This window comes from Mobula birostris, chromosome X (assembly GCF_030028105.1).
Source record: "Mobula birostris isolate sMobBir1 chromosome X, sMobBir1.hap1, whole genome shotgun sequence".
Lineage (NCBI taxonomy): Eukaryota > Metazoa > Chordata > Chondrichthyes > Myliobatiformes > Myliobatidae > Mobula > Mobula birostris.
Window position 1 is genome coordinate 58,771,454 of NC_092402.1, and position 20,043 is coordinate 58,791,496.

Sequence of the window (20,043 nt, forward strand, 5' to 3'; positions counted from 1 at the left end):
GGTCTTGCCCAATGCCTTATAAAGTCTTAGCATTGCATCCTTGCTCTTATATTCGAGTACTCTGGAAATGAATGCTAATATTGCTCTTACCTTCCTTACCACTGACTCAAACTGCAAGTTAACCTTTAGGGAATCTTGCACAAGAATTCCCAAGTCCCTTTGCATCTCAGATTTTTGAATTTAGAAAATATCTCCTCCTTTATTCCTTCTACCAAGGCCATACACTATCCCACACTATATTCCATCTGCTACTTCTTTGCACATTCTCCCAATCTATGTCCCTCTACGGAGTGCCTACTTCCTCAACACTACCTGCCCCTCCACCTAGCTTCATATAAGCAAACTTGGCTACGAAACCATCATCTCCATCATCCACATCATTGACATTTAACATGAAAAGAAATGGTCCCAATACTGAGCCCTGCAGAACACCACTAGTCACTGGCAGCCAATCAAAAAAGGCTCCCTTCATTCCCCAAATTTGCCTCCTGCCAATCAGCCAATCTTCTATCCATCTTTCCCATAATACCATGGGCTCTTATCTTGTTAAGCAGCCTCATGTGCAGCACCTTGTCAAAGGCCTTCTGAAAATCCAAGTAATGAACATCCACTGACTCTTCTTTATGTATTCTCCCTGTTATTTCCTCAAAGAATTCTAATGGATTTGTTAGGCAAGATTGCTCCTTAAGGAAACCTTTCTGACTTTGGCCTATTTTATCATGTGCTTCCAAGTACCCCGAAACCTCATCTTTAATAATGGACTTCAATATCTTCCCAACCACTGAGGTCAGACTAACTGGCCTATAATTTCCTTTCTTCTGCCTCCCTCTTTTCCTAAAGAGTGGACTGACATTTGCAATTTTCCAGTCTTCTAGAACCATTCCAGAATCTAGTGATTCTTGAAAGGTCATTACTAATGCCTCCACAATCCCTTCTGGACTTACTTGCCTTCAGCCCTTTCAGCCTCCCAAGCATCTTCTCCTTAGTAGTAGCAATGACACTCACTCTGCCCCGTGACGCTGTCAAATTTCTGGCATACTGCTCGTGTCTTCTACCATGAAGACCCACCACAAAATACTTATTAAGTTCATCTGCCATTTATTTGTCTCCCATTGCTACCTCTCCAGCATCATTTTCCAGTGGTCCAATATCCACTCTTCCCTTTCTTTTACTCCTTAAATATCTGAAGAAAACTTGTGGTATCCTCTCTGATGCATATTATTGGCTAACTTAGCTTCATATTTAATCTTTTCTCTTTTGATGGTTTTTAAAGTTACCTTCTGATGGTTTTAAAAAGCTTCTCAATCTTCTATTTTCCCACTATTTTTTGCTCTATTGTATGCCCTCTCAATTGTTTTTATACTGTACTTGACTTCCCTTGTCAGCCACGGTTGCCTCATCCTCCCTTTACAATACTTCATCTTTGGAATGTATCTATCCTGCACCTTCCAAATTGCCCCCAGAAACTCCAGCCACTGCTGTTCTGCTGTCATGCCTGCTAGTGTCCCCTTCCAATCAAGTTTGGCCAGTTCCTCTCTCATGCCTCTGTAATTCCCTTTACGCCACTGTAATACCGATACATCTGATTTCAGCTTCTCCTTTTCAAACCACAGGGTGAATTCTATTTTATTATGATCAATGTCACCTATGCTCCCTCATCAAATCTAGTTCATTACACAACACCTAGTCCAGAATTGCCTATTCCCTAATAAGCTCACCCACAAGCTGCTAAAAAGCCATCTTGACATTCTACAAATTCCCTCTCTTGGGATCCAGCACCAGCCTGATTTTCCCAACCTACTTGCATATTGAAATCCCCCATGACTATCATAACATTGCCTTTTTACATGCCTTTTCTATCTCCCATTGTAATTTGTAGCCCAAATCCTGGCTACTGTTCAGAGGCCTCTATACAACTTCCATCAGGGAGTTTTTACCCTTGCAGTCTCTTAACTCTGCCTACCAAGGATTCTACATCTTCTGATTCTATGTCACCTCTTTCTAAGAATTGATTTTATTTTTTAACAGAAGAGCTAACCCACCCCCTCTACCTACCTGTCCGTCCTTTCGATACAGGGTGTATCCTTGGGTGTTAGCTCCCAACTATGATCTTCTTTTAGCCACGACTCAGTGACACCTACACATCATACCTGCCTATCTCCAACTGCGCTACCTTATTCTATATAGTACATGCACCGGAAGAACACAGAGTACTTGGAGAGAGTTGTAGTACTGGACATTACAGAGACGGATCAGACATAAACTCGTACCACACTATGCTATAGAGTATTACAGAAGGACCAATGGGTTGCTTTCCGTAGGATCCGAATGAGGTGTACAAGGCTCTAACCCAGACTGTGGCTATGACCTCACTCTGACATGAAGGGCCAAAGCTGAGGTTAACAAGGCAAGTCCATCTTGGAGGACAGACTGAAGAAGGCCTTGTTGATGAGGAGAGTTATGGTGGTGGTGGGGGGGAAGGTGGAGCTGGTGTGTTACCTGAGACAGAAATGGGAGGGGGCTGGATGAAGACCGACTGAGAAGACCAGGATTCCCCATATTTGTGTGCACCACAAGGAGCTGCTTGCCCCTCAATTCTTCCGTCCAGCTCCCCACTACCACTGAAGTCTGTGCTTGAGAAAGTCCAGGTGGGACATTCTTTGTGCCTGGACCTTTGTCCAGTTCTCTGGCACCATGGCAATGAGGTCCCTTGAGCAGACCTCTTGTACGCTAAGATGGACTCTTGACCTCACAATCTACCGCATTATGATTTAGCACTTTATTGTTTACCTGCACTGCACTTTTCCTGTGGCTTTTACACTTTATTCTGCATTATTACTGTTTTATCTTGTTCTACCTCAATGCACTGTGTAACGATTTAATCTGTACGAACAGTATGCTTTTAACTGCATCTCAGTACACGTGACAGAAACAAATCAATACCATTTAGTTATCCCTCGGAAACCAAATACAATGAACAAATATAATGAGGTGAAAATTTACCAGAACCACAGGATATATGGCCGAGGGCGGAAGCACGTGATCCTTAAGTGGCCCGCAGTCACATTCCTCCTTCTCCTGAGGCACACATTCATTGTGGAGCTGTCAGTACAAGAGGGATGGTGTTACTGAGCTGTTCACAGCACCGGGAAACCCAGGTGACTGTTCCACAATCGAAGAAAGCAACACAGGCAAGTGAAGGTGTAGAAGCGTATTAAAAGATTAACTTGAAAATAAATAACCTGAAGATGACATCACATTTAGCACAAAGTTCACAGTTTACTTGCAGGACGTTTGCTTCCATTGTCAGGTGTGGCTTCATGAGCTCAAGGTTTCTTCCCAATTCAAGTGCTCCTGAGACCATAAGGCATAGGAGCAAAATCAGGCCATTTGGGCCATCAAGTCTGCTTTAATATTCCCTCTCAACTCCAATCTCCTGCCTTCTCCCCATAACCTGTGACATCCTTACTAATAATAACCTATCAATTCCCATTTTAAATATACCCAATGACTTGGCCTTCACAGCTGTCTGTGGCAATGTATTCCACAGATTCACCATGTGGCTGAAGAAATTCCTTCGCATCTCTGTTCTAAAGGAACACCTTTGTATCTGAGTTTGTGCCCTCTGGCCCTAGACTCACATACTATTAGAAACATCCTCCACCTCCACTCTATCGAGGGCTTTTAACATTCGACAAGCTTCAATGAGACTCCCCACCCCCCCCACCCCCCGCCATCATCGAACTTCAATTCAAATCAGGACCTAACACAGGGTTTTGACCCAAATCATTGACAATTCCTTTGCACCCACAGATGCTGTTTGACCTGCTGAATTCTTCCAGTAGCTGTTTGCTGCTCCAAATTCCAGCATCTTGTGTCTTCCCTTAAATGCTTTTGTCCTTCACTTGTCTTTTATGCCAAGGGCCTCATTCTCACCATTCTGGCTCCTAAAATCCTTGCTCAATATATTCATGACTGTTTTATTTTAAAGTCCCTCAGTCTATATCAAAACAAATTGCAGATGCTGGAAATCAAAAGATATATGTCTTATGAGGATAGGTTGAGAGAGCTAGGATTTTTCTCCCTGGAATGAAGGAAGATGAGGGGTGATTTGATAGAGGCACAGATTGAGTAGATAGCCTGAGAATTTTTCCCAGGGTGGAAATGACTAATACGAGGGAGGTATAATTTTAAGGTGATTGGAGAAAAGTATAAGGGGGATGTCAGAGGTAAGTTGTTTTTTTTTAAAAAACAGAGAGTGGTAGATGAGTGGAACACACTGCCGGGGCGGTGGTAAAGGCAGATACATTTGGGGTATTTAAGAGACTCTTAGATATGCACATGAATGACAGAAAAATGGAGGGCCATGTAGCAGGGAAGGGTTAGATTGAAATAACAGTACTGTTATGTTCTATGTTCTCTGAAATCTGAGCTAAAAGCAGAGAATTCTGGAAACACTCAGCAGGTCAGGCAGCATCTGTGGAGAGAGAAATAGAGATCACATTTCAGATTGAAGACTCTTTGTCAGCCTTCTCTTTTCTGGAGGCAAGAACTGCAGGCTGTTTTATTTTGCCAACTGATGTAAACTTTCCATTTGGGCTCATCTTATTCAGATGAATTCCAATGTCACTATGGGGGCCAGCACTCCAAACCTGGTCTGTTCATGGTTCAGTGAAAGTTTAACACAAGCATTGCTTTTCAATTCTATTCAAATTACTGAAGGCAGAAAGAAGTACATTGATGACAAGGTAAGAGAACCTTGGATGTCAAGAGAAGTGATGAACTTAGGCAAGAAGAAAAAGGGAAAGTATGTAAAGCTTAGAAAGCTAGAATCCCTTCAGGATTATAAAGAAGTCAGAAAAGAGCCAGCATGTCTTTGTCTGGGGCAAATCGTGTCTTACAAACTTGATTAAGCTTTTTGACAAGGTGACAAGGCTGACTGATGAAGGTAGATCTGTGGATGTTGTCTATGTGGATTTTAGTAAGGTGTTTGACAAAGTCCCTCATGGGAAGCTCATCCAGGAGATTGAAATGCATGAGATCTTGGTGAATTGGCTGTTTTGATTCAGAAATGGCTTGCCCATAGAAGATACAGGGTAGTAGTAGAAAGGACTTATTCTAGCTGGAGGTCTTTGATTAGTGGTGTCCTCTGCTGTTTGTGATGTATATAATGACCTGGATGACCTGGTGGGTTAGTAAGTTTGCAAATGATACGAAGATTGGTAGTGTAGATAGGATAGAAGAATGACAAAGAATACAGCGGGATATACAGTAGATCAGTTGCAGATATGGGCAGAGAAATGGTCCATATACATTTGACCCTTAACAGTGTTGATGAGCAGAGGAATTTTGGGGTCCAAGTTCATGGCTCCCTGAAAGTAGTGGCAACACAGATTGATAGGCTAGTGAAGAAGGTATATGGCATACTTACCTTCATTAGTCGAGACACTGAGTTCAAGAAGTCAGGAAGTTATGTTGCAGCTTTATAAAACTCTAGTTAGGCCACATCTGGAGTATTGCATACTGTTCTGGTCACGCCATTACAGGAAGGATGTGGAGGCTTTGGAGAGGGTGCAGAAGAGGTTTACCAGGATGCAGACCAGATTAGAGGGCATGTGCTATAATGAGAAGTTGGACAAACCTGGTTTGTTTTCTCTGGAGTAGCGGAGGCTGAGGGGAGATCTGGAGATCTGATAGAGGTTGTTAAGGTTATGAGAGGCACAGATAGAATAGATAGGCAGCATCTTTTTCACCAAGGTTAAAATGTCTAATACCAGAGGGTGTATATTTAAGGAGGGAGGGGGTAATTGGGGTAATTTCAAAGGAGGTATGAGGGCAAGTTGTGTTTTTTTTAAAAACACAGAGTGGTTGTTGCCTGGACTGCGCTGCCCGGGGTGGTGGTAGAGGCAGAAACATTGGGGACTTTTAAGAGATGTTTAGATGGGAAGATGAATGTGAGGAAAATGAAAGGATATGGACATTGTGAAGGCCAAAGGGATTAGTTTAGTCAGCCATTTGATTACTAATTTAATTGGTTTGGCACAACATTGTGGCTGAAGGGCCTGTAACTGAGCTGTACTGTTCTATGTTCGAAATGAACTGGATTTACTAAAACCGTAATCAAGCTGCTTGTTTTTATCAAAGATCATTGACTTACCAACTTTTTGAATTGATTAAGAATACAGTGCAATATTAATTGATACAAACATAAAATTACAAATCCTATGAAAGTTATTGCTATGATAAATTAGCACCAAGACTATAATTACAAATCAGTATATCACTTGTATTACAGCTATTGCTGAAGTGATTTTTATTCCTAAGATTTGCCGACTTTATGTGTTAAACAATGAATGATCTCCTGAAGAGGGACTCACAGTGTTGTGGCACCAGACACAGTGGACACCCGTAAGGCGTTGAAAACTCTTTATGGTTTTTTGGCAGCTTCCGCATGTAATGTTGCAGTTCCCTTCAACCCACATATGCTTCATGACCTGAATCAGGAAATGCAAAATATTTGAATAAAATTGAATCAATAGATCCATGAGTCATGCTGATGCAATAATTGGGTCATTCTGGGATGACCCTCAGACACTACTTCTCTGGATAGGAAAGCACAGTTAATTCCAAACACCCCTCTCTCTGTAACAAAAACGCCTACAAGAGTCAGTGTCAAAACATAAGATGCTGGAGGAACTCAGCAGGTCAGGCAGCATCTACAGAGATGAATAAACAGTTGACATTTTGGGCTGAGATCCTTCATCAAGACTGGAAAGGAAGGGAAAAGAAGCCAGAATAAGAAGGTGGGAGAAGAGGAAGGAGGACAATCTGGCAGGTGACAGGTGAAACCAGGTGAGGGGTGGGGGAAGGGGGCATAATGTGAGAAGCTGAGAGGGTGATAGGCGGAAGAGGTAAAGGGCTGAAGAAGAAGGAACTGATAGAAGCTGATAGTGGACCATGGCAGAAAGGGAAGTAACAGTTATTAACCCTCACTCATTAGGCTCTTAAACCAAAGGGGATAACTTCACTGGCTTCATCACTGAAATGTTCCCACGACCAATGGATTCACTTTCAAGGACTCTTCATCTCATGTTCTTGATATTTATGCTTATTTATTTATTATTATTATTTCTTTCTTTTTGTATTTATACAGTTTGTTGTCTTCTGCACTCTGGTTGAATGGCCTAGTTGGGCGGTCTTTCATTGATTCTATTATGGTTATTATTCAATAGATTTGTTGACTATGCTCACAAGAAAATGAATCTCAGGGTTGTATAGGATGTACCTTGATAATAAAATTTACTTTGAACTTTGAAGGAGAAGGGAAACCAAAGTACAATGATGGGCAGATGAGAAAAAAAGGGGATAACCAGATGGGGAACAGGAAAAGAGAGAAGGAGGGAGGGAGGGAGGAAATGATCTGAAGTTGTTAAGAACTCACCCCCTTTTCTTCACTTCTTTACAACACTGAAGAACCCACACATGGCATGGCTGTTGGTTGAGATGCCTTTGCCCTCTGCGCCCATTGTTCTTTAATTCACATCCACAATTACATAGGGTGCTAGTGAGACTGCAGCTGGAATATTTTGCATAGCTCTGATCACCCTAACTAATGAAGGATTGACTTGCAATAGAGGAAGTGGAACGAAGGTTCACCAGATCGATTCCTGGAATGGTGGCTGTTACCCAAGGAGTGACTAAGGAGACTGAGATGCTCTAAAGCTCAGAAGGACGAGAGCCAATTGCAGCAAACGCTACAGATTTCATACTGGGTTTGACATGGTGGTTGCAGATGGCCTGATTTTTTATGTCCATTAACTGCAGTCCAGTTCCCAACCTTCTGGTGGTTCTATTAGATTGGCCACCTTTCTGTCCATCTCTCCAGGTTTCCGGTTTGAAGCGACAAAGAGGCCTGTTTGGGATGGAGGCAGCTCCATTTTGGTCACCCGTTTTGTAATGTTGCTGCGGTAAGACGTCACGCCGTTGTCCCACGTGGGAAGTGAGGTGCTCCGGAGTGGAAGGCTCCAGTATGCATGACAATCTACTCACACCTGGGATTGCACTGACACCCAGAGGTGGCGGACGGAACTGCCCACAGTGCCCAAACCCCAGACCGGGCAGAGGCCAGGTTGTTTCCTTGCTGATAATATACATTCAAAAGTTTCCTGTGGGCCAAGTGTGGATGCTGGATGGGTGAGGTCTAAAAAGGACAGGAGCACCTCAGTGTCTGCCTGCATTTTCGGAGAGGCGGTACTGTTGAATTGGGACAAGGACAGCGAGTGTTGAGTGCCGTGGAGCGGAGAGGTTAAGACCATAAAACCATGCATTCCATCATAGCTAATTTATTACTCCTCTCGACCCCGTTCTCCTGCCTTCTTCCTGGAAGTTTTGACACCCTTGCTAATTAAGAACCTATTCTCCGCTTTGAATATACCCAATGACATGGCTTCCTCAGTGGTCTGTGACAATGAACTCCACAGATTCACCACCCTCCGGCTAAAGAAATTCTCTGGTCCTAGACTCCCCCACTATTGGTACCAGGTAGGAAGGAAGGAGAGAGTGTAGTGAAACAGGGTCAGAGAGAAGTAAGGCAAAGTCTTACATTTGTGTCCTTGATGGATTTTGCATAGGTGCGGATGCAAGATGAAGGAGCTTTCGAGGCACATCTCTCATGCACGGTGTACTTACAAACTGTAAACAAACAGCAAAGCATTCAGTTACCTTATAACCTGGACTCATGCCACTCTCTGAACTCCATTATTGGCATCCACACAGCCTTGAACTGGGAAACCCCCCCCCCCCACGCTCCTCCCAAAGATGAGTCCCGCTCTAATCTGGGGCCACCTATCCCATCCCAGTACGCGCCCCCAACCGCCAACTGCAGCCCTTTAACCCCCTCACCCCCTCAGTTGCATCCAACCCCCGACAACCAATCTGGTCCCCAACACACCTCCCCACAGGTCCCATACCTAGTCTCAACCCTGCACTTCCTGCCACGTCCCACTGTCCGTATCTCACCTTTTCCATCACACCCAGCCCTGACATCCTCCCTCAGACCATACTACACCTGTACTAATTGTATCCAGCCCCAACTTCCAGTTGGAATTCTTCCCTGCCCTGAGCTCATCAGATTGTCAATCCCTGAATCTTCTCATCCCCGGCTCTCCAACAAAATGAACTCCCATTGTAAGTTCAAGATTCTTTTAAAGTTGAATGCCAATGTCATGTGCAAGGACTTTTTTTGGGGGGGGCAGGAAGGAATTTATCAATATTGTCATGAATAGTTTGGGAAAACACTATTAGATAAATGTATTCCCAAACCCTAACCATGGTGCCCCCTTGCCCTCCAAAGTTTGGGCCTAAATGGCCTTTTGCTGCTGACCCTCCTGACCACTGGCAACCTGCCCAACCCCAGAGCAAACTTCCACATCCTACAGTACCCAAAGGGAAGTGCATAACCACTGGAATGGCTACTGTCAATAGGTCAGGCCTTCATAACAGAAGTGGGAAACAGGATCTAAACACTTGTTATGTAAAGCTGATATCTTAAAAACCACCACCGTGCATTTAGAGAGCAGCTTTCACATCGTTAAATGCTCCAGCATGCTTCACAGGACTATCATTTGACAAGTAAGTGACATCAAGCCACCTAGGTAGGAGGAGGGATTGAAGGAGAGTTGGAGGAGCAGAGAGAGGCAGAGTTGTCGGGATAGGGAGAGAAGAGGGGTGGGGGAGGGGTATCAGGGAGAGAATTGCAGAACTAAACACTCACACGTGCAACACAATCCCTGTTTTCTGATTCCCAGGAGTATGTTTTGGCACATGTTACAGAACACTGGTCGGCTAAAATGTTTTAGTCGCCAAATATGTTGCCCGTCATCCTTCAAACTCTGCAAAAACAAAGATGTGTTGACGAACTGAGTAATTAACAACGTAGAGTCCTGGGAACGGTCGAATGGATGCTGAGACTGCAACAGACCGTCCAGAAAGGAGCAGCAAGTCACAATATCATCTCATCCCACAGCTTCAGAGGGAGCGGAAGAGAGTGCCGGCGGATGTGTGCAAGAGAGTGTAACAGCGCAGGTGAGAGAGAGTGTGAGGGTGTGTGTTAGTCTGAGGAAACAATGTGAGGGTCTGTGTGAGAGTGAGACAGAAGACAGAGACAGAGGCACAGTGTATCTGAGTGTGTGCAAGAATGTGTATGCTTGATAGTGCGGCAGTGTGTGAGGGAGCATGTGAGCGTGAATGTATGGTTGAATGACAATTAAACTTGAACTTGAACTTGAAGGTGACAGTATGTGCAAGAGTAAAAGAGTGAGAGAGTGTATGAGTGTGCGAATGTGTGTGAGTGAGAGATGTAGGAGAAATTTGTGTACATGTCGGCCTGTATAAGCACATGTATAAGCATGTTGTGTATATTTGTGTCTGTATGTGGATGTGTATACATTTGTGCATGTGCATTATATGTGTATATGTTTGTGTTTGTGAATATATGTGTGTATGTCTGTACACGTCTGTGTGTTTGTGTTTGCATGAATGGGTATGTGTGTGTGTCAATGCTTGTATATGTGTGCATATGTGTCTGTACAAGTGTGTGCCTGTATGGATATGTGTAAGTGTGTGTGTGTGTCTGTGTGTTTGAGAGTGTCTGTATGTGTGTTCATCTGTGTTTGTGTGCATGTATTTCTGTGTGCTTGTGTGTGTGTGTGTCGGCGTATGTTTCTATGTGTGTGTTCATGCTATGCTTAGTATGTGTTTGTCCACGTGTGTTCATGTGTGTGTATATATATATGTGTGTGTGTGTGTGTGTGTGTGTGTGTGTGTGCGCGCGCGCACTGAGTATGTTCAGATTGTGTGTGTGCATGCACTCTCTGTGTGGGCACTGTGTGTGCACACGCATTTGTGTATGTATGACTGTGTGCAAGCTGTGTGTGTGCATTGTGTGTGTACAAGCATTACAAGTATGCATGCGAGTGAACTGTGTGTGCATGTGTGCTTGTGTGTGTGTATGTATATGTGTGCATATGTGTGTGTGTGCGTGAATATGTACGTGTGCATGTATGTGTGTGCGTGTATATGTATGTGTGTGCGTGTATGTATGTGTGTGCACGTGTGTGTACGCGTGCACCCGCGTGTGAGGGTGCACGCATGTGCACTGCATCCTCTGCCCAATGACTCTTGCTCATCCAACCATTCACGATCGCCTGTCTTCTATTTATTTGTTCGAACACTCGCAGGGAGAAACAAACTTATCGGGAGACTCACAACCCCATTATGTGACAGGAACGTGAAAACCAACCATCGGGTAAGCCAGTTCTCAGCACACCTTGTCCGTGGCTCATGTACCCTCATATAGCCAAGGCCTGATAGGTTACTCACAGCTTCCAGCCCGAGAAGAACCAATAACGGAGCTGTTGTCATCCCTCCTCTGATCCACTCGTCCAATGAAACTGTACCATTTTTGTCATAATCAATCTCGTTCATCATATCCTTTAAAATCTAAATGAGTTTTAAAATTAGATGAATGTGACTGAGGAAACTCGAGGCAGTGATTATCTTATCTGTATGAAACATGATGTTTGGGCACAGAGAGAGAATGAACAGAATGAGGGGGAAGAAGGGAGGAGGGAGAAGGAGGAGGGAGAAGAGGAGGAGGGGAGGAGGTCAGAAGTGGAAGAAATGAGAGGAGGCAGAAGGGGAAGGAGAGGAGGAGGAAGGGGAGGGCAAAAGTTGCTCCAAGCCAAATGATCTCATGCTTTTGCTATGATGGATAGACAGAATAAACACAAGTCTACATTAACCAGTTTGATATGGTTTAACCCATTTATACCATGTAGAGACAGATGTTAGACCAGTCGATGGGAGTGTTGTTATAATCTGTGGGATTGTGATTTCAGGGTTAAGCATATTGAAAACTCACAGGCTTAAGTTCTGTCACATCCCAATCCAAGTACTTAGCCACATGCATCATCTGGGCAATGATACGATCGACCTCCTAAAAAGAAAAGCAGCCACAGATCAGTCAGCCCGTAGGGAGTGAGCACTTTGGGATCTCGGTGACAGTGCCATCACAGCAGCACCCCTACTGTGATGACAAGTTAACATTATCTTCTGGCATGATGTCTCATACACCAGTGGTCCCCAATCTCCGGGCCGCGAAGCATGCAGTGGTCCAGCGGTAGCCGGGACGCACCCAGCACCCCTTTAAGAAAAAAGCCAAAATAAACAAGCTAATTAATTAGGTGCTGCCTGGCATGTAAATGTTGGCCCAGATCAGAGGCAATCGCCTAATTAATTAGCTTGTTTATTTTGGCTTTTTTCTTAAAGATGTGCTGGGTCCGTCCCGGCTACCGCTGGACCCCTGCATGTTTCGCGGCCCGGAGGTTGGGGACCACTGCCATACACACACACACACACACACACACACACAATTTGAAATGGGTGAAGGGAAGGTGCTCCTGACACTCCTCCTCTCCTAAATGGGAGCAGCACTGTGCAGTTAAAAGGTGGCCTTGTCATGTTGCTGGAGCTTGAGATTTTACGCGGGACCTTTAAGAATACGTGCAGATGTCTTTCACACTGCTCAATGCCTCCTTAAATGGCTCTTCGCTGTCTGGACCTTGCACAGTTCATTCCAGCACAAATGAGATCCAGGCTCCAGTCTTCGGAGGGTACACTGCACTAAACTGCAGCCCTGAAGGGTTTGGACCGTTGCTGGTGTGTGTGCAGTGGTAGAGGGGTTCAAGACAAGATTGAGAGTATGGGCATTTTCTGCAATCTCAATCTCAAACCCCACCAACTCTCTCCGGGGCCTATCTACACCACACACATGCATGCGCGCACACACAGATAGGCACACAAACACACACATACACAGACACACTCGCACATACATGCACACACACAAAAACACAGACATACACACAGTAACCTCAAGGCCATCTCACACTCCATCGTTACCATCGATAGTCCAGGAGGCCAATTAATTCCTGCCATATGGGTATTGCTCACAAGGCTAATTCTTATTGGCTATTGGAGTATTGCATTTATTTCTGGTCACCTTCACTATAAAGGATGCAGAAGAGGTTTAGACCATAGGACAATAAGACACAAGAGCAGAATTAGGCCATTCAGCCCATTGAGTCTGCCCCACCATTTCATCATGGCTGATTTATTACCCCTCTCAGCCCCATTCTCCTGGCTTTCCCCTGTAACCTTTCTCACCCTTACAAATCAAGAATCAACCTCCGCTTTAAATATACATAATGACTTGGCCTCCATAGCCATCTGTGGCAATCAATTCCACAGACTCACCCCCTCTGACTCAAGAAATTCTCCTCATCTATATTCTAAAGGGATGTCTTTGTATTCTTTTTTTTGTCATGTGCCTGTGTGCGTGTGCGTCTGCGTGTGTGTGCGTGCATCTGTGATGATGTCTTTCTCATGGCTTTTATAAGGCGCACAGAGAGAGAGAGACTGTGTGGCGCGCCACTCCTCACACAGACATTTAGCAGTATTTTTCCCTTTATTTTACGAGGTCGAGTTGCGACCTCAATACTCAACCCGGCACGGATGGAAAGCATGCTCGGGAGCGGACCCGACTAGCTTCGAACCCGGGAACCTCTGCTCCCAGGTCCAGCGTCGATGTCGTTGTGCCACCAGCCGGCCCAGTGTCTTTGTATTCTGAGGCTGTGCCCTCTGGTCCTGGGCACTCCCACTACAGGAAACATCCTCCCCATGTCCACTCTATCTTGGCCTTTCAATATTCGGCATGTTTCAATGAGATTCCGCATCCCACCCCCGCCCACTCCACTCTCTTCTAAACTCCAGTTTACTAGGATGCTGCCTGGATTAGAGGGCATGTGCTACAAGGAGAGGCTGGGCAAACTTGGGTTGTTTTCTCTGGCATGGTGGAGGCTGAGGGGAGACCTGATAGAAATTTATAAGATTATGAGAGGCACAGATTGGGTACACAGCCACTTTCATTTCCCCAGGGTTAAAATGCCTAATACAGGAGGGTCTGCGTTATTGTGAGAAATACAAAGTTTAAAGGAGACGTGCAGGGCAAGTTTATTTTTTACACAGAAAGTGGTGGGTGACTGTAATGTGCTGCCAGGGGTGGTGGTGGAGGCAGGTACAATAGAGGTGTTTAAGAGGCTCTTACATAGGCACGTGAATGTGCAAAGAATGGAAGGATATGGATATTGTGAAGACGAACGGGAGTGGGTGTCATTCACTTAATTAGTTCGACACCACATCGTGGGCCAAAGGGCCTGTTTCTGTGCTGTACTGTTCTCTGTTCTAACTGAAAATAATTATTGAGGTAAAATTTTTGCCTCTTCAAATAAGTGAAGCAGGAGAGTGGGAGAGTTGGAACGTTTACTCCAGCCTGACAGGTCATCTCAATCCTGATAAATGGATGTCACGTGCCAGGATGAACCTTCATGATGCGTCTTGGAGAGCAGAGTTCAACAGTCTTCTCAGGGGCAATAAATACTGCACTTCCACTTCAGTGGTACCCCAGGATTGCTGTCTCAAATGAGCCTTTCTTCACCCTTGCTGACTACAATTGCTGTCAGCAGATCCCATGTGCTAGTGACCCAGATACCCAGCAAGGGGATGCCTTTCTCAAAGCGCAGATTCTGAGTTCTGAATTCACAGCTTCTGGCGGCCCATTCCCACACTGACAAGGCTGTCCATGGCCTCCTCTACAAGTCGATGCTAGATGCAGATTAGAGAAAACAACACAAGAGATTCTGTAGATGCTGGAAAACCAGAGGAAAACATACAAAATGCTGAAGGAATGCAGCAGGTCAGGTTGCATCTGCGGAAAGGAATGAACAGTTGAAGTTTCAAGCCAAGACCCTTCATCAGGGCTATTCTGTTTTGTTAGTCTCCAACCTGGTGGCATTAACACTGATTTCCCTGACTTCCAGTAAACACTCCTCTCTGTCCCCTAACCCCTCACCCTTTGTTTTCCTTCATCCCCCCCCAGCCCCCAAAAACCCTCCCTTACCCTCATGACTTGTGCATCACCTTCACTTTTTTCCCCTCTGGTCCCCCTTCCCCCCGTTTTCCCTTTATTCCATGGTCCATTATCTTCTCCTATCAGATTTCTTCCTCTCGAGCCATTTGCCTCTGCCACCTATCAGCTCCCAGCTTCTCACATCATTCTCACTTCTCCCCCTCTCCCTCACACCTATCTTCCACTTCTCACCTGGATCCACCCATCACCTGCCAGATCCTGCCCCTTCCCCTCCCCCCAACTATTTTATCCTAGCTTCTGCCCTCTTCATTTCCACTCTTGGCCCAAAATGTCGACTGCTCATTTCCCTCTGTAGACGCTGCCTTTCTGCCGAGTTTCTCCGGCATCTTGTGCGTGTTGCTTAAAATTTCCAGCATCTGCAATCTCTCTCGGGTGTCCATTCTGAATATGGTGCTGTGCATTGTGGGCACAGAGATGGCCCTGGACTGTGGCTTGGTTACTATGATTTCTCAATGGAAGGTAGCTGAGCAGTGGTGGGGAGATGATGTTGACGAGCGGGAGGAGGACGACTCAGACACAAATAGTTTTCCATGTTGCCCAGCAACACTCATGACATGGTGTGTTTATGTTGCGCATAATCCTTCTAGTTACTAAGAGATGTGATTCCCAAATAAGGTGTGCATAACGTATATCCCAGATAGAACAAACATTGAGCACGAAGTGCATTGGAATACCAGGAACAAACAGCAAAACTTACAGAGCTGTCCAGAAGTCCATTGGCATCAGTGTCATACAACTTAAATGTGACTGTTAGGAGAAAAAAACAAACGACATGAATATTAGATAAACCCTCAGCTTTTTATTCAGAAAGGGCAACAGCACTTTAAGAATACCTGCCTCAGTTAAATCATTAACTCACAGGTGTAGTTTCTAACCACAAATTAAATAGAGCTTTCAGTCAGGGCTGAGCCAATTAAATGCAACTGGGTGCTCAGTGATCAGGACATACAGTGGATCAGAAGTGCTCCTGTGTGCTGGCCAGGAGAAGATGCCAGAACCCCTTGACAAGTTTCAAGTCAAGTTTATTGTCATTTAACTACATACGTGTATATGATGTATATAACCATATAATGTTTGTAGAAACGAGATAACATCTCTTTGAATCAGAGTGTAAAGCACAGTAGTACACATAACACACGATAACTTATGGAGATGAGGATAAAGTCTACAGATGAATCACACATAACTAACAAACTAAAGTGCATAAATTAAATTTTGTAAGGTATGGAACAGATTAACCAGTGACACCTCAAGTACAATGCAGCAGGGATTTCAGGAGCCCAGTGGCCTGCGGGAAGAAACTGTTTCTCATCCTGACCGTTCTTGTCTTTGTGCATCGGAGTCTTCTGCCTGATGGTAGAAAGTCGAAGAGGATGCTGGATAGATGGGTGGGATCCTTGATAATACTAAGGGCCCTGCGTATGCAGTGCTGCTGATAAATGTCCCCAAATGGATGGTAGGGAGACCCCTGTGATCTTCTCAGCTGTCTGCATAGTCCTATGCAGGGATTTCTGGTCCAATGTTTGACTGCTCCCATACCAGATGCAACTTGTCAGGACACTTTCAATGATGCTCCTGTAAAACGCAGTGAAGATGGGGCAGGGAGGGGGTGGGAGCCTTGCTTGCCTCAATCTTCTTAGGAAGTGGAGGTGCTGCTGTGCCTTCTTGTTCAGGGATGCTCACACATGAACGGTTGACCACTAAGGTGAGGCATGAAGTGGTAAACAACAGAACTGAAACTACACCTCGAAAGGAAAGATTCCTGCTGACTGAGAGGTTCAATATTCAAAGTCACAAGAGATTCTGCAGACGCTAGAAATCTTGAGCAACACCCAAAGGAGCGGGAGGAACTCAGCAGGACAGGCAGCATCTATGAAGGGAAATGAACAGTCATCGTTTTGGGCAGAGACCCTTCATCAGGTCTCATAGGTGTTGCCTGACCTGCTGAATTCCTCCAGCATTTTGTGTGTGTTGTTCAATATTCAAAGTGATGGCTCCATGGTCCCATGCTGTGTCTCTCTGTGTCAAAGACATCATTCATTCTGGCTACTTGGGTTATACATTTGTTTCTTCCCAACATGTAACACCATCCATTTCTCCCTGTTATACTTCTGAACCAATAGTGACTCACATCTTGAAGTGCTCCCATGTTACATACTGGGCTGTACTTCTAAACCTAGAGCTCAGTTTCAGTCTTGGTTGAAGCATCAATGCATCCAGACACCAAAGACTTTACTTTTCCCACTAGTGGCATCGCAGACAGCATGCCTCACCTTTGCTGATCCCACTGTTTTCCCTGAGTATGAATGGAACTCCGGTAACCTCATTTCTAAAGAGAGTACGAGTATCTCTGTTTCACCCATTTTGCCAAGTATTTCTTTCCTTCTCGGCAACTGTCCTCCATCTGTGAAGGTGTGAGATTTAAAGAGCGTGGAGGCAGACTACAAATGTTTGTACAGGGAAAGCTTTCTGTTTCTGACCAATCCTCCCCACAATCAGCACCCTGCCAATGAATCAGCAACAGCCATTAGTTATACTAAGGTCTCCAACACTTATCAAACCTGCCAATGACCTTTCACATTTGGCTTTGCTTTCCTAACAAAGGAAAATTAGGCATGAGAAGCTATTGGCCACCCACACACAGATGGGTAATTTAATGTCAGTTTTTAAGTGCACATAGCTGAAAAGACCAGGACTTGATGTTGAAATGTGGTAGTGGGGTTGCTTCCTAAACCATCTTGGTGGGTTGGTTGAGGGCACTTTAGGGAGCAGGTAAGAGACAAACACATTGAAGAGGACCTAGAGTCTTGTGTAGGCCCAAAGCAGGTAATGAGTGTGCTTGGAGAACATTAGTAAGCCAGTTACGCTTCCACAATGGTTCCCCTTCGCCTTAAGAAGATGAGCTGGAAGAATTCAATGGGTCAGGCAGCATCTGTGAAGGTAGAGGGATAGTCGATGTTTCTGATTAAGACCCTGTATCGTGGCTTTGCCTCCACAGATGCTAACTGACCCACTGAGTTGCTCCATTGTCCTGTTTTCTTTCCTTCAGACTCCAGCGACTGCAGTCGCTCGTGTTGCCTTCATGTTCACTTTCACTCTAGTAAATTATTTCTTCAGCATTCCCAAGTTATTTAAGTTCTCTAATGAGCAATGAAGGATGGAAGAGCATAAGGACTGGGAGCAGGAAAAGGCCATTTGGCCCTTCGAGTCTGTTCTTCTGTTTGTTAAGATCATGGCTGATCTTCTACCTTGGCACCGTTTTCTTGCACTATCCCCTGATCCTCTTAATATCTAAACACCTTCTAATCAGCTTTGAACAAACTGAGGGAATGAGCCCCCACCTTCCCCCTGGGTGGAGAATTCCAGAGATTAACCACCTTCTGAGTGAAGAAATTCATCCTCATCTCAGTCTTACATGGCTGACACCTTATTCAGAGACCGTGGCCCTGGTCCTAGACACCAGCAGAAACTTGTTCCATGTACCCAGCCTGTTGAACCCTGTGATTTACCACCACAGTCATGAAATCACGACCTAATGACTTCATGACTCGGAACTGCAACTGCTCTGTCAGTGTCTGCAGGTCTTGTCATGGAAACCAGCTTTCCCTCCGTGGACCATGTCGAGACTTCTCGCTGCTTCTGTAAAACAGCCAGCATAATCGAAGGTCCCACCCACCACAGGCATTCTCTCTTCTCCACCTTTCTGTCAAGCAGAAGATACAAAAGCCTGAAACTACATATGGCCAGGCTCAAGGACAGCTTCTATCCCACTGTATTAGACTATTGAATAGTTCCCTATTTTGATAAGTTGAATTGACCATACAATCTACTTCATTATGACCTTGCACTGTATTGTCTACCTGCACTATACTTTCTCAATAACTGTAACACTTTATTCTGCATTCTATTATTGTGTTGCTTTGTGCTACCTCAATGCATTGATCTGTATGGATGACATGCAAAACTAAGTTTTTCACAGTACCTCACCCATCATCATTATGTGCCAAGTCGCACGACATGGGCGATCATGATCTTGTGACCATGATTGTTCTTGGCAAATTTTTCTACAGAAGTGGTTTGCCATTCCCTTCTTCTGGGCAGTGTCATTACTAGACTGGTGACTCTCAGCCATTATCAATACTCTTCGGAAATTGTCTGCCTGGCATCAGTGGTCACAGAACTAGGACTTGTGATAGGCACCAATTGCTCATCTGGCCTGCTCTCTTGGCTTCAAGTGATCCTGAACGGAGAGTTACACCTTTCCCAAGGGTGGCCTGCAAGTTAGCGGAGGGAAGGAGCACCTTACACCTCCTTTGGTAGAGACGTACCTCCACCCCACCACCCAAGTACTTCAGTACATGTGACAATAATACATTAATTAACCATCCCACTCAATTTTGATGTGTGCTCCGCCACGGAGCTCATATCTTTAGAAAATCCCAAAGAATTCTGTTTCATCATAACACTCACATTTGAGTTTGTCTTCGGGCTGTCCCCCCTCCAGAAAGGATAAATAACAGACAACGTCCTTTACACAGACCACCTCTTGCCCTGCTACATCATCTGGTTTGGAGCTGTGACTGTCTATAGAAAGAGAAGAATAAAATGATCGTCAACAGATCACATTCAAGGAGTGCGAGAGTGAGAGTTCTAGTTCCAACAGAATGGTGTAAAACCACAACAGGACAGAGAATGGACATGGAGAACATTGGTCACACTGTGTTTCAAAGGCTGGCAAAGCCTGAAGTGAATTAACCACCTAGTTTGAGTAGGAGGGGGTGAGGAAGTAGGGGGTGAAGTTTGTAGAAGAACTTGTGCCGATATTCCGATCCTCCTTCCATACAGGGGAGGTGCCAGGAAGCTGGGAAATGGGGAGCTTAAGGCAAAGCAGAGAAGGACATGTTGGTAACTGTGGAGCAGTCAATGTGACCTCGATAGTGCGGGAACTGTAATTAGCAGCCAAGGATTATGGGCATTCGAGTTAATAAAGTGTCAGG

At 44.9% G+C, this 20,043-nt stretch overlaps 1 protein-coding gene across 6 annotated transcripts in view; it reads right to left on the reverse strand.

Annotated features, from left to right (window-relative positions):
* LOC140191922 (diacylglycerol kinase beta-like) overlaps positions 1-20,043 on the reverse strand; it is a 159,008-nt gene that overhangs the window by 45,459 nt on the left and 93,506 nt on the right. For 4 of the 6 annotated variants that reach the window (XM_072249791.1, XM_072249792.1, XM_072249793.1 and 1 more), the window contains 8 exons: positions 19,517-19,630; positions 15,744-15,793; positions 11,921-11,995; positions 11,380-11,499; positions 9,773-9,890; positions 8,603-8,691; positions 6,378-6,494; positions 3,004-3,102 (listed from right to left, as the gene is read on the reverse strand). In XM_072249791.1, the coding sequence (XP_072105892.1) occupies positions 3,004-3,102; positions 6,378-6,494; positions 8,603-8,691; positions 9,773-9,890; positions 11,380-11,499; positions 11,921-11,995; positions 15,744-15,793; positions 19,517-19,630 (782 nt within the window). The remainder of the gene's footprint in view (positions 1-3,003; positions 3,103-6,377; positions 6,495-8,602; positions 8,692-9,772; positions 9,891-11,379; positions 11,500-11,920; positions 11,996-15,743; positions 15,794-19,516; positions 19,631-20,043) is intronic. The other 2 variants (XM_072249795.1, XM_072249796.1) reach the window with 2 other exon arrangements.